The 12241-nt window shown below is 61.4% G+C and overlaps 1 protein-coding gene across 1 annotated transcript; it reads left to right on the top strand.

Moving 5' to 3' along the window:
• Positions 1 to 1271: 1271 nt before the first annotated feature.
• Positions 1272 to 11670, top strand: TSPO (translocator protein). Its single transcript, XM_059401839.1, has 4 exons — positions 1272 to 1361; positions 8946 to 9159; positions 10741 to 10879; positions 11393 to 11670. Exons 2-4 carry the CDS (start codon positions 8978 to 8980, stop codon positions 11579 to 11581), a joined length of 510 nt encoding a protein of 169 aa, XP_059257822.1. The 5' UTR covers positions 1272 to 1361; positions 8946 to 8977; the 3' UTR covers positions 11582 to 11670.
• The last annotated feature ends 571 nt before the right edge of the window (positions 11671 to 12241 follow it).

Here is a 12241-nt window from a genome sequence, read left to right as displayed (position 1 = left end):
CCCCCCCCCCCCCGGGGTCTTCCAAGCCACAGGCACCTCCTTACAGGAAGAGGGTGAGGGCTGGCAGCTTGCTGGGAGGTGTGGCCAGACCGAGTTCATCCAGTAGGGGGGGTGCAGTGCCTAGGGCCACAATACTTTCAGGGACCCAGGGAAATGTTTTAACTTCTTTTAAAAATTAGGAGAAAGGGGCGCATGGGTGGCTCAGGGGGTTAAAGCCTCTGCTGTTGGCTCAGGTCATGATCTCAGGGTCCTGGGATTGAGCCCCCCCCCCTCTGCTCAGCGGGGAGCCTGCTTCCCTTCCTCTCTCTGCCTGCTTCTCTGCCTACTTGTGATCTCTGTCTGTCAAATAAATAAGTAAAATCTTTTAAAAATAATAAAATCATAAGAAAAAGAAACAGTCCAGACTGGATTATGCTTGTCTTTATATCAAAGCAGTCGAAGCAGGAAGGGCTCACAATGGCCACCATGGTAGGGCTTAATTTTTCCGTCTGCCGTCCAGGAGGCTAGCCGCTATGGCTGGGGACAAGAGTTCACATGGTCCCCCAAGGAGCGGTTTGGGCCACTTTGGCTCCTGTAGGCTGCGGGGCCCTGCTTGACCAAGTTAGCCCAAGGTGGCCAGAACAGACCCCGGGCTGCAGTGATAAAGCAGCACCCACAGGCGAGCTGAGGGGTCCAAGGCCTGCTGCTGGAGGTGCCATGCCCATCAGGGTGTGTCCCGGCCAGCTGGAGGCCACCTCTGGACCGTGACGGTTGCAGTCTCCCCTCACTGAGTGCCCAGCGTCTGCAGGGCGGCCTGCCCCATTACCCTGTAGCATCCTCATTAGTCCCACGATGTTGTGCCCATTTTACAGATGAGCAGATGGAGGCGGAGAGAACCAGTCACAGAGTGTCTGAGCCGGGACTCAGAGCCCCGCCTGCCGCCGGCCCCGGGCCCCAGTTCAAGTGACTGGGGTTTTCCTCTGGCGATGGGAGCCCAGGGCTACTGTGTGGGACCGCGTTCAGGGCTTTGCTTTCAAGCGCTGTAGTTCCCCTCTCTGAGGTCGGTCCCTGTTTTCCCATTTTACAAACGGGAAAGGTGAGTCTCAAGAAGAAGCGACCTGCCGGTGACACGGCCGGGACGGCGGCCACGGCAAGGACCAGGGCCACAGAGCCGCTCGGGGCCGGCCGGGGAGGTAGAGGCAGAGGGGAGCAGGCGCCGAGCGAGCTCTCCCGCCGCCGCGGCTTCCAGCCAGGCCGGGCGGGGCCGGCGCGGGGCGAGGCCGGCGCGGGGCGGGGCCTCGCGGCCCGGGCGGGGCAGGCCGGGGACCTGGGCCGCCACCTCGCGCCGCGCAGTGGCTTCCCGGAGCGCGTCCTCGTCGCTGGTGAGTGGGGACCCGACGCCGAGGGGGCGGCGGGCGGGGCGACCCCGCGCAGGTGCGACCCCCGACAGCGCCCGCGCGCCGGCGCGGGGCCCGGGGGCAAACGGAGGCAGGAGGGGGCAGGCTGGAGCTGCGGGGCGGGGACCCTAGCGGGCCGCAGGGGAGCAGCACCAGGGGACTCGGTGCCGGGGTGGCGGGCTGCCGGGACCCTCACCTCCGCGGTCAGGGCTCCTGTGCCGCGGGATTCCCGGGGCGAGCGGGAGTTCGGAGGAGGGGAACGGGCGCAATCTGCCCCGGCTCCGCCCCGCCCCTCCTCCGGCCCCCGCGCCCCGCCCCCGCCCCCGCGCCCCCGCGCCCCGCCCCTCCGCTCGGGTCTGGCGGGAAGCGGAGCCACCGGGAGGAACCCGACAGTCCCGATTCCCGCCCCTTCCGCCGTTGAGCTAGCGGGATGGCGGTGGACGGAGAGGGCGGGGGTGGCCGAACGGGGCACCGAGAAGGTCACGAAGTGCCCTGGCTCCGGGTCCGCTTGAGACTTTCCGTTTCTAGGCGGGGAAACCCAGAACACCTGGGCAGGCTATTTGCGCACAGCCAGTTAAGGCCCCCGAGTGTCCTAGAACCGGGTCCCGAGCTTCCCAGTTCAGTGCTCGGGTGCGCGGTCGCCTGGACAGGGGTCTGGTGTGGGCAGAATGTGGCCTGGGACCTGCCTGCCCGTTGCCGTCCTGCAGCGGTAGGGCGCTGGGGCTTTCGGCCGTGAACACCTTGCAGAGTTCTGGGAACCCGCCTGCTGGCCCGGCCGGCCGGGGAGCCTGTCTGGCTGGCCTGCTGGTGCGTCGCGGGACCCGTACCAGCCTTGTGCTCTACAGGCGGGGGCGGGGGCGGGGGGCGGTGCTGGGCTGGGGCCTCCCCTTAGGGACCAGGCTGCGGTGTTCCGAAAGGGTACAGAAGGGTGCCAGGTGCCTGGCATGCAGCAGGCCGTGGACCAAAAGACTTGGCTGGCGGAGTGTGGGCCTCGATCCTCCGGTTCCTCCGTGGGGTGAAGTGGGGAGCCCTGCGGGGCATCGCACTGGACGTCTGCTTCATGGAGAAACGCTGTTTGTCCACTGCCTTGGAAGGACACCAGGAAGCAAGGGAAAGGGGGGGCGGGGGGCTTGTTTACAGATGGCTGCGCAGCACACCCAGAGGGGGGCTCAGAGGGGACCCTTTGAGCTGAGGGAAACTGAGGATCACCCAGGAGCCCCTGTCCAGGGTGATATAGTGACAAGGGGGGGGCAGGGCTTGAACCACTAGGGTTCCAGCCTCTGCGGGCTGGGTGCTGCTGTGTCAGGGGCTGAATCAGCCAGAAACCCTTGACTGTGGGTTGCTCAGGGGTGGGGTGAGGGGCTGGGGCTCCAAGGGAGGGAGCCTCCCTTTCCCAATATACACTTGCATCTTCATTATTTTGTTTCGGAATCTGTTTCTTTTATTTGTACTTCCCTTTACTTATTTCTGATTGGGCAGCCATGCCTGAATATGCTCTTTGTATTTAGAAAAGGAGTCGTTCTCCGTGGAGCAAATTCCCCCTTGTCCCTCCCAGCCCCACCCCCTCCCAGACCTCCTGGTTACCAGCTGGCAGTGGACCCTTCCCCACCTGCTGGCTGGTGTACTGGGTACTTGCATAATGAAAAAGATTCACAGAAGTTCTAACGCAGATGATTAGCAGTGAGTCATTTTAGAAAAGAAAGGAGCCTCGGGCGCCTGGGTGGCTCAGTGGGTTAAAGCCTCTGCCTTCGGCTCACATCATGATCCCAGGGTCCTGGGATCGAGCCCCGAATCGGGCTCTCTACTCGGTGGGGAGCCTGCTTCCTCCTCTCTGCCTGCCTCTCTGCCTACTTGTGATCTCCATCTGTCAAAAAAATAAATAAGTTTAACAACCAAAAAAAAGAACCTTAACACCAGTCAGGGGACAGCTCGTGGCTTGAGTGAGAGATGAGGCCTAGGAGGGCCGGGTACAGTGCGGGAGGAGGAGAGAATCAGAGAAACAAACTCTTTGTTCTGTGTGTGTGTGTAGGGGGGGCAGTTTCTGCCACCTTCTGCAGGGGAGGCCTTGGGGAACGGGGGGCCCCCAGGGACTCACTAGCCGAGCCCCCACTTTACAGATGGGGACAGAGAGGCCTGGGAGGTGGGACCATAGGGCCAGAAATGGGTCTGGAGTCTCTTGCCCGGATGCAGGAGTGCAACTGCTTGAGGACAGGAGATCCTGAGCGCCCCCACCTCCTTGGGAGGACGGAGAGGATTCAGTTCCTGTCACTGCTGCCCTTGGCTGAGAAGGAGTCTAATGCCCTATGGGGCCTGGGACGCTGGTGCTGGAGGGAGTGAGCCTCTTGGCCCTGAGAATCTTGTGACATGGGGCAGAGGGCAGGACCGCGGAGGTAGGGTGGGAGGCCCCTCAGCCCTCTGGGCAGGCCGAGTGCCATGTTGCGATGAGAAGGAGGTGACACGGTCATCGGGTGAAGTGGCCTTGTGGCCCAGATCTGAGGCCAGCAGACTCCCTGCTCAGGGGTGGGAGCGCCCAGGGCCTGAGAGTCACACAGGCCTGGAAAATTCTGGGACTCCCTGTGCCTCAGCGTCCTCATCTGGACAGTGGGACTAGTAGTGTCCCCTGTGGAGGCCAGGAGGGTGTGGCTCGGGGCCCCCAAGAGAGAAGCAGCTGGTGGCCACCCCTGCCGCCGCCGTGAGGAGTGAGTGAAGTCTGAGCATCAGGGTGAGCCAGCACAGTCACTGCTCTTTTCCCAGAGGCCTAGAACCTTCTCCTGATCTCAGGTCCTGAGCCCTCTGCTCTGGCTCTTCTCGGCCTCTGTTTTGGAAGCGCTCCTCGGTGAGTGGCCCCAGGCCCGGGGGTGGAGCCGTGTGTGAAGGCTTCTGCCCCGCTGACCGTCCAGCGCCCGCCTGGCTGATGTCTTCCAGCCTTGGGTCTGTGCCATGGGGCCGCTTCTTCCCCCAGAGGAAATGAGGCAAGTGGCCCCAGAACGGACAGCCACAGCCACTCACTGTCTGTTCCTTGTTTGAGTCACCGATGACCCCACAAAGCAGGCAGGACAGGTTGTACCTGCCTGATGTGAGGGAAACTGAGGCCCAGAGGGGAGCTTTGGCCTGGGATTGCAAAACAAATTGGAGGCAAGCCAACATCTGGGTTCACAGTCACCGCTGTTGTTGATGGAAGTCAAGGGTGTGTGGGTGGCTTTGCCCTTCTACCGAGTCCTTTCCCAGTCACAGGTGCTCCCTACTTTCCCCAGCCCTCCCTGGGACCCCATCCCAGAGCAGATCTCTCTCGGGTCTGCCTGGGCTCGCCCAGCCCAGCCCAGTCCAGCTGAGCATGACTCAGCCTGGTGGGCCCCGCAGTGGGGTGATTCAGAAGCTGGGCAGTCCCCGAGAGGCCACAGGAAGCTCCCCATCTGGGCTTTCTCTGGGTGAGGCATCTGGCCTTTCTGTGTTTGACCTGTGAGCTCGGCAGACTCTCCGATCCCCGAGGCTCGTGAAACGTGAAACACAGCCAGGGTCTAGAAAGCACAGTGGAATGGGGGCAGGAACACGGGGCTCAGACCCTGCTCTGTCACCGAGGCCTTCGGAAAGACACCACCCTCTTGTGGGCTGTGGTTTGTTCTGTACAGCAGGGGGCTCAGTTGATGGGCTCTAGGGCCCACTTGGCGGGCACCACGGGCAAGTTCTGTGTGGCACTTCCTGGGCACGGGCTGGGATAGGAGTGCTCCTGCCCACGGAACCTTGTGGAGAAATATGGGCCGGTGCTGCAGGGTGCAGAAGCTCAGAAACATGCTTGGTGGCAGAGGCCAGACCCCAAAGGCCACATACTGTTTGATTCCATTTACATGAAATGTCCAGAAAAGGTAAATCGGCAGAGACCGAGGGCAGATTGCTGGTAACCGGGGGCTGGGGGAGGGAGGGCCACGGCGTGACTGCAGGGGGTGCGGGCGTTCATCTGGGTGATGGAAATGGTTTGGACCGTGGCATGGACGGTGATGGCGAGACGTCGGAAGTGCGCCAAATGTCCCTGAACCGTGTGCTCTAAATGCTTGATTTCATGTTCTGCAGATTTTACCTCGATTAAAAAGAAGAAAGTCCCGGGACAGGAGCCACTGACAGTCTCAGAGCAGGCGTGATGTGTTGGGAGGCGTGGGAGGCTCGGAGGGCCCTGGGGGCAGGGGGAGCGGGGGCTGGGGCTGGGGTCCGGGCAGAGGTCAGAGACAGTGCAAACTGTCATCCAAACCAGGACACTTCTTTTTTAATGTTTTACCTTGAACCAATTTTAGACTTACAGAGAAGGTTCCAAAGTAGTAGAGAGAGTCCTCCCCCCCCCCCCCCCCCCCGCTGGGAAGTCACCAGTGGTGTGGCTCTGACCGCCACAGCCCCCTGGAGCTCCGCCAGGTGGGGTTTTGCCTTTTCGGCGAGAATACCACAGCGCGTCTGTCCGCCTCTGCAGACCTTGTCAGGGGCTCGGGCTGCCCGTGTGTCTTGCCCTGGCGGCATTCACATTGAGCGCCTGTAGGAAGGACGCCTCAGAGCGTGAAGGGGACCCTCCGTTTGAAACAAAGTGGGTATAAAGTGGGACCGTCCCGTGCTGTGGGAGAAGGGACAAAGGGTGACACTGAGGAGACTCGAGGTCTGGCCCGCTTTGGTGCCTGACCCTCCAGCCCTTCCTCTCAGCTTGTGGGCCTCAGTTTCCCTGTCTGCATGTGAGGGTCAGGACGGCGTGAGGTGTCCCACCTGCCCAGCCTCGGCACGTTCCAGGGGAGGCCTCGGGCTTTGACCACAGCTCCAGTGGTGGCCTGAACGCTGTGGCTTCGCTGTGGACCTGACATTTGTTAGGCGGGCAGGGCAGGGCTGGGTCCCCGCGGCTGCTGAGGAGGCCTGAGCCCGCGCCATGTGACCCGGTGGTGAGCCCACCGGGGCGGCCGGGTCCCGGGATGTGTCTGGAGACCCACCCCCACCTGGCAGGGGCACAGAGCCAGCGTCGTCCGATGGTGGTGAAACAGACCCTCCCGCTCACCCAGGGACAGTCCTGTGCACCCCGGAAGCCGGCGGGCAGGGCAGGAGGGCAGGGGAGGGAGGAGCACAGAACATAGACCGCTGGGCGCCCGCATCACATGCCCAACCCTCGACAGTCACCTCACAGCGCACCTGGGTCTCGGCCTTGGGGGATGGAGGGACTGTCCCAATGCTACAGGTGAGAAGACCGAGGCCGGAGGAGGGAGGAGTCAGTCAGTCACTAGAGGGCAGAGCTGGAATCTGCATCTCCCATCGTCCTGTTTAAAATGATGCTCGTTGGGGCGCCTGCGCGGCTCAGTCGGAGAAGCGCTTGCCTCTGGCTCAGGTCATGATCCCAGGGTCCTGGGATCGAGCCCCACATCGGGCTCCTGGCTTAGTGGAGAGTCTGCTTCTCCCTCTGACCCTCCCCACCCCGCTGTGCTCTGTCACTCTCTATCTCAAATAAATAAAATCTTTAAAATAAAATGAAGCTCATTATAGACCTTTTGGAAAACGATAAACAGAATTCTATCTATTTATTCTATTTTTAGAAAACAGAAACAGGATTCCCACTGCCAAGGGCAGCCCTTAGAATCCTCAGCTGCCCGCTTGCCGAGGGGCCCTGGGCCGATGCCTCCCTCATTCCCTGCCTCGGGTCTGCGCTGGCCGGTGGGATAAGAGGGGGCAGTTCCTGGCAGGGCAAGCAGCATTAGCTCTGTGATCATGAAGGCTGTGATTAGAACACCTTCGTGAATGTTAGTTTTTAAAATGCCTGTCTCTGTCATCTATTTTTTTTTTAAATCGGGGTGATTCTGTAGTCCACTTTATATGCCTCTTTCTTTGCTTAACGTTATGTTGAGGACAATTTTTACATTATTAGAGTCTTCAAAAGCTGGATTTGGGGGGTTGAGCAGGCCTTCATGGTCCCTGCTTGTTGGGGATGAAGGTTGCTTCACATTTCATGGGGCTTTCCGGGGCCCCAGGCTGGCAGCTGCCCCCGTCCCCAGGGCAGCCGTCACCCTTTGCTCCGAAGGCCTGATGACTGCACAGCCTTTCCCCTGCATCTGCTCTCCCTTCCTGTGTCCCTGTGCGGGAGGTGCTCACGGTCCTGGCCGGGGCCATCTTTTCCTTGGCCCCGCATCCGGGGGTGCCCTTTCTGAGCTCTGTGGTCCTGCAGGGAGTCTCCCGTCCTGTCTGCCCTGGGCCCCCAGCCCCCACCCTAGCTGGTTGAGCTGCGGGTTTGCTGAAATTGATCTGGATGGCTTCCTATCTCATGCAAACAAACACCTCCAGTTTCTCCAGGTAGGATCAGAGTGGCAGTGGGGGCCTAGCCTCCTCATTTTATGGTGGGGAACCCGAGTCCCAGTCAGAGTGCTCACAGACTGGGGGTCCCACAGCAGGTCCAGTCAGAGCTGGCCCGAGATGCCCGGCCAGGGTCCCCCCGCCCACCGTCACTCTGGACTCTCAACCCCGATGGGCAGTTCAGCCTGTGGGCCTCATCCTCTGCTGGGCGCCTAGTAGGTCCTTGAGCAGACCTCAGGGCCGCTGGGGAAGGGGACATAGCTGATGGGCGCGATGGACAGACCTGATGACTGGGTCCCCAGCCCTCAGGGTGGCAGCTCCCAGGCTGGACACAGGGCCCTTCCCTGCCTAGCCCCTGGCGAGCCTCTCAGGGTGGCGAGGGGCCCTCGCTAGTTTGAACTCTCGTAAACTCCTGTTCTTTTCTGCCTGCCACCTCCGTGAGCCTGGGCTGTGGGGTGGGAGCCGCTTTTTGACTGGGCAGAGCCTGGCCCCAGAGTGCTGTGTGACTCCAAGCAGGCTGCTTTCCCTCTCTGACACAGAGGGAAGGAAAGGTGATTCTAGGGTGGGCCTTTAGGGGGGTGGTAAAATACCTGTGCGCCTGGGTAACACCCCCCCCACCGGGCGGGGCCCAGGTAGACGGTGTTGCTATCCCACTCTACAGAGGGGGAAACCGAGGCCCAGAGAGTCGAAGGGACTTGCCTGAGGTCACAGGGAGGTAGTGGGGAGTCAGGATTTGAGCGAAGCTCTGTGATGCAAGTTATTGAATGAATGAATGATTGAATGAATGAATGAATGGTGAGAGAGGGAATGAGAGGTACTAGAACGTAGCGCACGGGGTGTGGGCCAATGCGGGCTTCTCCGAGCGCTGGGCTGTCAGTTGGGCTGGGGAGGAAGGGCTGGGAGGCTCTCTGGGTGGAGGGGACATGAACTGGCCTTGAATCAGAGGAGGGGTCACTTGACAGGAAACCCAAGGTCAAGGGTGGGGGTGAGAGAGAGAGTACAGGATGCTGGCAGCAGGGAGAGGAGCCGAGGTGGGACAGGCTGTGGGGGCGGGGTCACCCAGAGGCTCCTGCCTCTCCGGGCAGCCTTTGGGTTTGGGGTGGGCGGGGCAGGAAATTTTGGGTGGAAATGTGCTCACTGGAGCCATTGCACGGGGCTGGCAGGATCTGCCCGGGTGTGCCCAGCCCCTCCCTGCCCAGGGCTAGGGAAGCCTTGCCCCAGTTCTGGAGCACCTCCCCCTCACCCCACCCCTGTCTTCTCTTGCAGAACTTTCCAGAGCAGCAACCACCACAGCAGCAATGGCCCCGCCTTGGGTGCCCGCCATGGGCTTCACCCTGGTGCCCAGCCTGGGGGGCTTCCTGGTCTCGTACTACGTCCGCGGGGAGAGGCTCCGCTGGTATGCCAGCTTGCAGAAGCCCACGTGGCACCCGCCCCGCTGGGCGCTGGGCCCCATCTGGGGCACCCTCTACTCAGCCATGGGGTAGGTGGGCTGGGCCATCCTCTCCCTCTCGAGGCCTGGGGGCAGAGCTTCTCCTCCATGTGCTCCTGCGGCAGGAACTTTCTCCTCCAGGGCGTCCAGGGAGGGGCGGGCCGGATAGCTGGTACCCTGGCTGTTTTCGCAACTCCAGGGGGAGGCGGGCTCAGTGTGTCAAGTTCAGACCTGGGCAGCTTCCAAGACCAATAGTGGCAGCAACAGTAACAATTCTCTTAGCTACCGCTGTTGAGCTCAGTGCCAGGGTCTGGGTTAATTTTCAAGACCACCCACTTGACAAGGGGCCTCCTGCAGGAAACCCTGTGACTACACCCCTGGAGAGGAAGAGTAGGATGGGGAGGGCACCCCCTGGTGGCTCTAGTGGGAACTGCACCCAGCCTGTGAGGCCAGCTCCCTGCCCTCCTTCTGGAATGTTCCCTGCATCTTGGGTCTAATGCCAGCCCAGTACAGGGTGGGGCTGCAGATGCCAGGCACCTGGGGAGCAAGTAGCAGAAACCAGGCTGGATGCCATGGGGTCCTGATGGGAATAGTCTGTACAACCTGGGGGTCATGTGGGCACCAGCCCCAGCCAGCCCTGGGCCCTGCCCCGCCAGGCTCCCAGCTCTTCCTGTGTCCTGCTTTCCCCTCCCTGATCCTGGCCCAGGCACCTCTGGTTCGGCCTCTCCTTGTTCAGCCTCCAGGCCTCCCCACTCCTTCTTGGCTTTCCTCCACCGGTGAGATCCTGGTAAAGCCCAAATGTGACCCTCGTCTCTCCTTAGAGGGACGCTGCAGACACTTAGTGATACTGATAAGGTCAAATCTCTCATGGAGTATAGAGCTTGGACTCTGGCCCCGGCCACCTGGGTTCAAATCCTGCCTTCACCGGTTGCCTGCCAAGAGATCTTAGTCACTTTGCCGCTGCATGCCTCAGTTTCCCCACCTGTAACACAGGGGTGATAATACTGCCCATTTCACAGCATTATCATGAAAGTGAAATGAGTTAATACTTGGAAAGAGCCAGAGCAGTACCCACATGTGTACATGCTGGGGCCACTCGTTCTTATTAGCGGTGTAACTGCCTCCCCCTCGTGGTTCTAAGAACCCCCATGACCAGGTCCCCATCTGCCTCTTCAGTCTTGCCTCTCTGCTGCCCCCCAGACCTCAGCCTCCTGGCCCACAGGCCCCTAACCTGCCCCTAAGCGTTTGTAAACGCTTGTTTTCTCCCCCTAGCAGACTCCTACTTGCCCACTAAGGCCCAGTTGAAATGTCCTGTCCTCTGTGTGGGCGCCCCATCTAGGTTAGGAGCCTCTTTCTCACTCCAGATCGTGATGATAATAATGGTAGATATTTACTGAGTGTCCCACATGCCAGGCGCTGACCTAAGCCCCGCCAGGATGTTAACTCAAATCCTCACAGCAGTCCTGGGAGCAAGAAAGGCCCAGAGAAGTCAAGCAACTTCCCTGAGGGCACACAGTGGTCAGTGGGAGAGCATGGCCGAGCCACCACTGTGCTGTCCCGTAGTTGAGCATGGCTCAGGGAGGCTTTTGGTCTCTTTCCTGCTGGTGCCCTGACTGATGGCCTCGGTTTCAGGTACGGCTCCTACATGGTCTGGAAAGAGCTTGGAGGCTTCTCGGAAGAGGCTGTGGTTCCCCTGGGTCTCTATACCGGGCAGCTGGCCTTGAACTGGGCATGGCCTCCCATCTTCTTTGGCAGCCAACAAATGGGTTGGGTAAGTGTGGCCTTGGCCAGTCTCCTTGGTCCCTGGAGATGGCTTGCGGAGGAGTGACCCTTCCTTGGGGGACACAGGGCATCACATCCTAGATGGGGTGAGGGTCTGAAGATCCAGGGGAGGGGATGGCACAAAGCATCTCGCAGGAGCTTTTAGGGGACCAGCAGCCTCCTGTGGAGCCCCCAGCTGCTTTTCCTCCAGTGGAGGAGGCTTGCGGGGTTCTGACAGCACCAGACGTGCTCACTGGCTTGGTTGAGGGCCATCGTATGGGGAAACATGACGCCTGGTGCCCTGTGTCCCTAACATGGCATGGATCAGGCGGGGGTGATTGTCCTCATTTTACAGGTGGGAAACGGAGGCAGAGAACAAGGGAGGGACTTGGCAGGGTCACTCAGGGTGGGATGGAGTGCTCCCTGGGTGCACCCCACGAGAGGCCAGCTGGGACACGCACCCGGTGAGCACAAGGAACTTCAGGCCTCCCTGTCCCTGGCGCCCCCGTCCGTGTCTCTGCAGGCACTGGTGGACCTCCTGCTGACGGGTGGGCTGGCAGGAGCCACGGCCGTGGCCTGGCACCGGGTGAGCCCGCCGGCCGCCCGCCTGCTCTACCCGTACCTGGCCTGGCTGGCCTTCGCAGCCGCCCTCAACTACTGCGTGTGGCGGGACAACCGAAGCTGGCGCGGGGGCCGGCGGCTCGGCGAATGAAAGTGCACTGTCCTCTGCGGACCCCAGCTGCTGCCGATCAGATGCTGCCCGGGGTGGCCGCCCAGCCTGCGGGTCTGTCGGGTCTCGGCCCCGGGGGTCACCACCAGCTGCAGAGGTGCCCCAGGCCGAGCCTCTATGCCAGGAACGGCGTTCTGTGCTTCGTCCTGTGCTTCCTGCTCCGCTCCAAGTGCACTCTCAGAACACGGGAGGCTAGAAGCCAAATAAAGTTTGTAACCTCCTGGCCGTGGCTTTTTCACTTGGTGGGGGGACTCCTGGCTTTGGGGAGGGAGGGGTGCTTACCCCACTGCCAGATGTGGTCAGCGCTTCACCAGTGCTTCTCGGGTCCCTCCCAAGACCCTCTGAGAGGCGAGGTGGCCTTCCCGGAGCAGAGCAGCTCAGGTTCGGCCTGGAGCCCACACCCAGGCTCTGCTGTGTAGACTGGTGCACAGCAGGTCCGGGGTTTAGTCCTGTCCACTCCCTAAGCCCCCCAGCTTTGTCCACGTCCAGGTCCTCTGCAGGCAGCCGCTGGGGGCAGGGGAGGCTGGTGGAGGCCTGTCTCCCAGGCAGGCTCCCGCTGGGGCGACACCCCTACTCCAGCCAGAAGCCGTGGTCTGGGCCTCCACCGCATCGCTGCCGGGCACTGGGGCACCGGGGGGCCTG

This window comes from Mustela nigripes, chromosome 6, assembly GCF_022355385.1.
Source record: "Mustela nigripes isolate SB6536 chromosome 6, MUSNIG.SB6536, whole genome shotgun sequence".
NCBI classification, from domain to species: domain Eukaryota; kingdom Metazoa; phylum Chordata; class Mammalia; order Carnivora; family Mustelidae; genus Mustela; species Mustela nigripes.
Note: the sequence above shows the minus strand (reverse complement) of the source record. Positions and strands in the feature narration are given on the sequence as shown.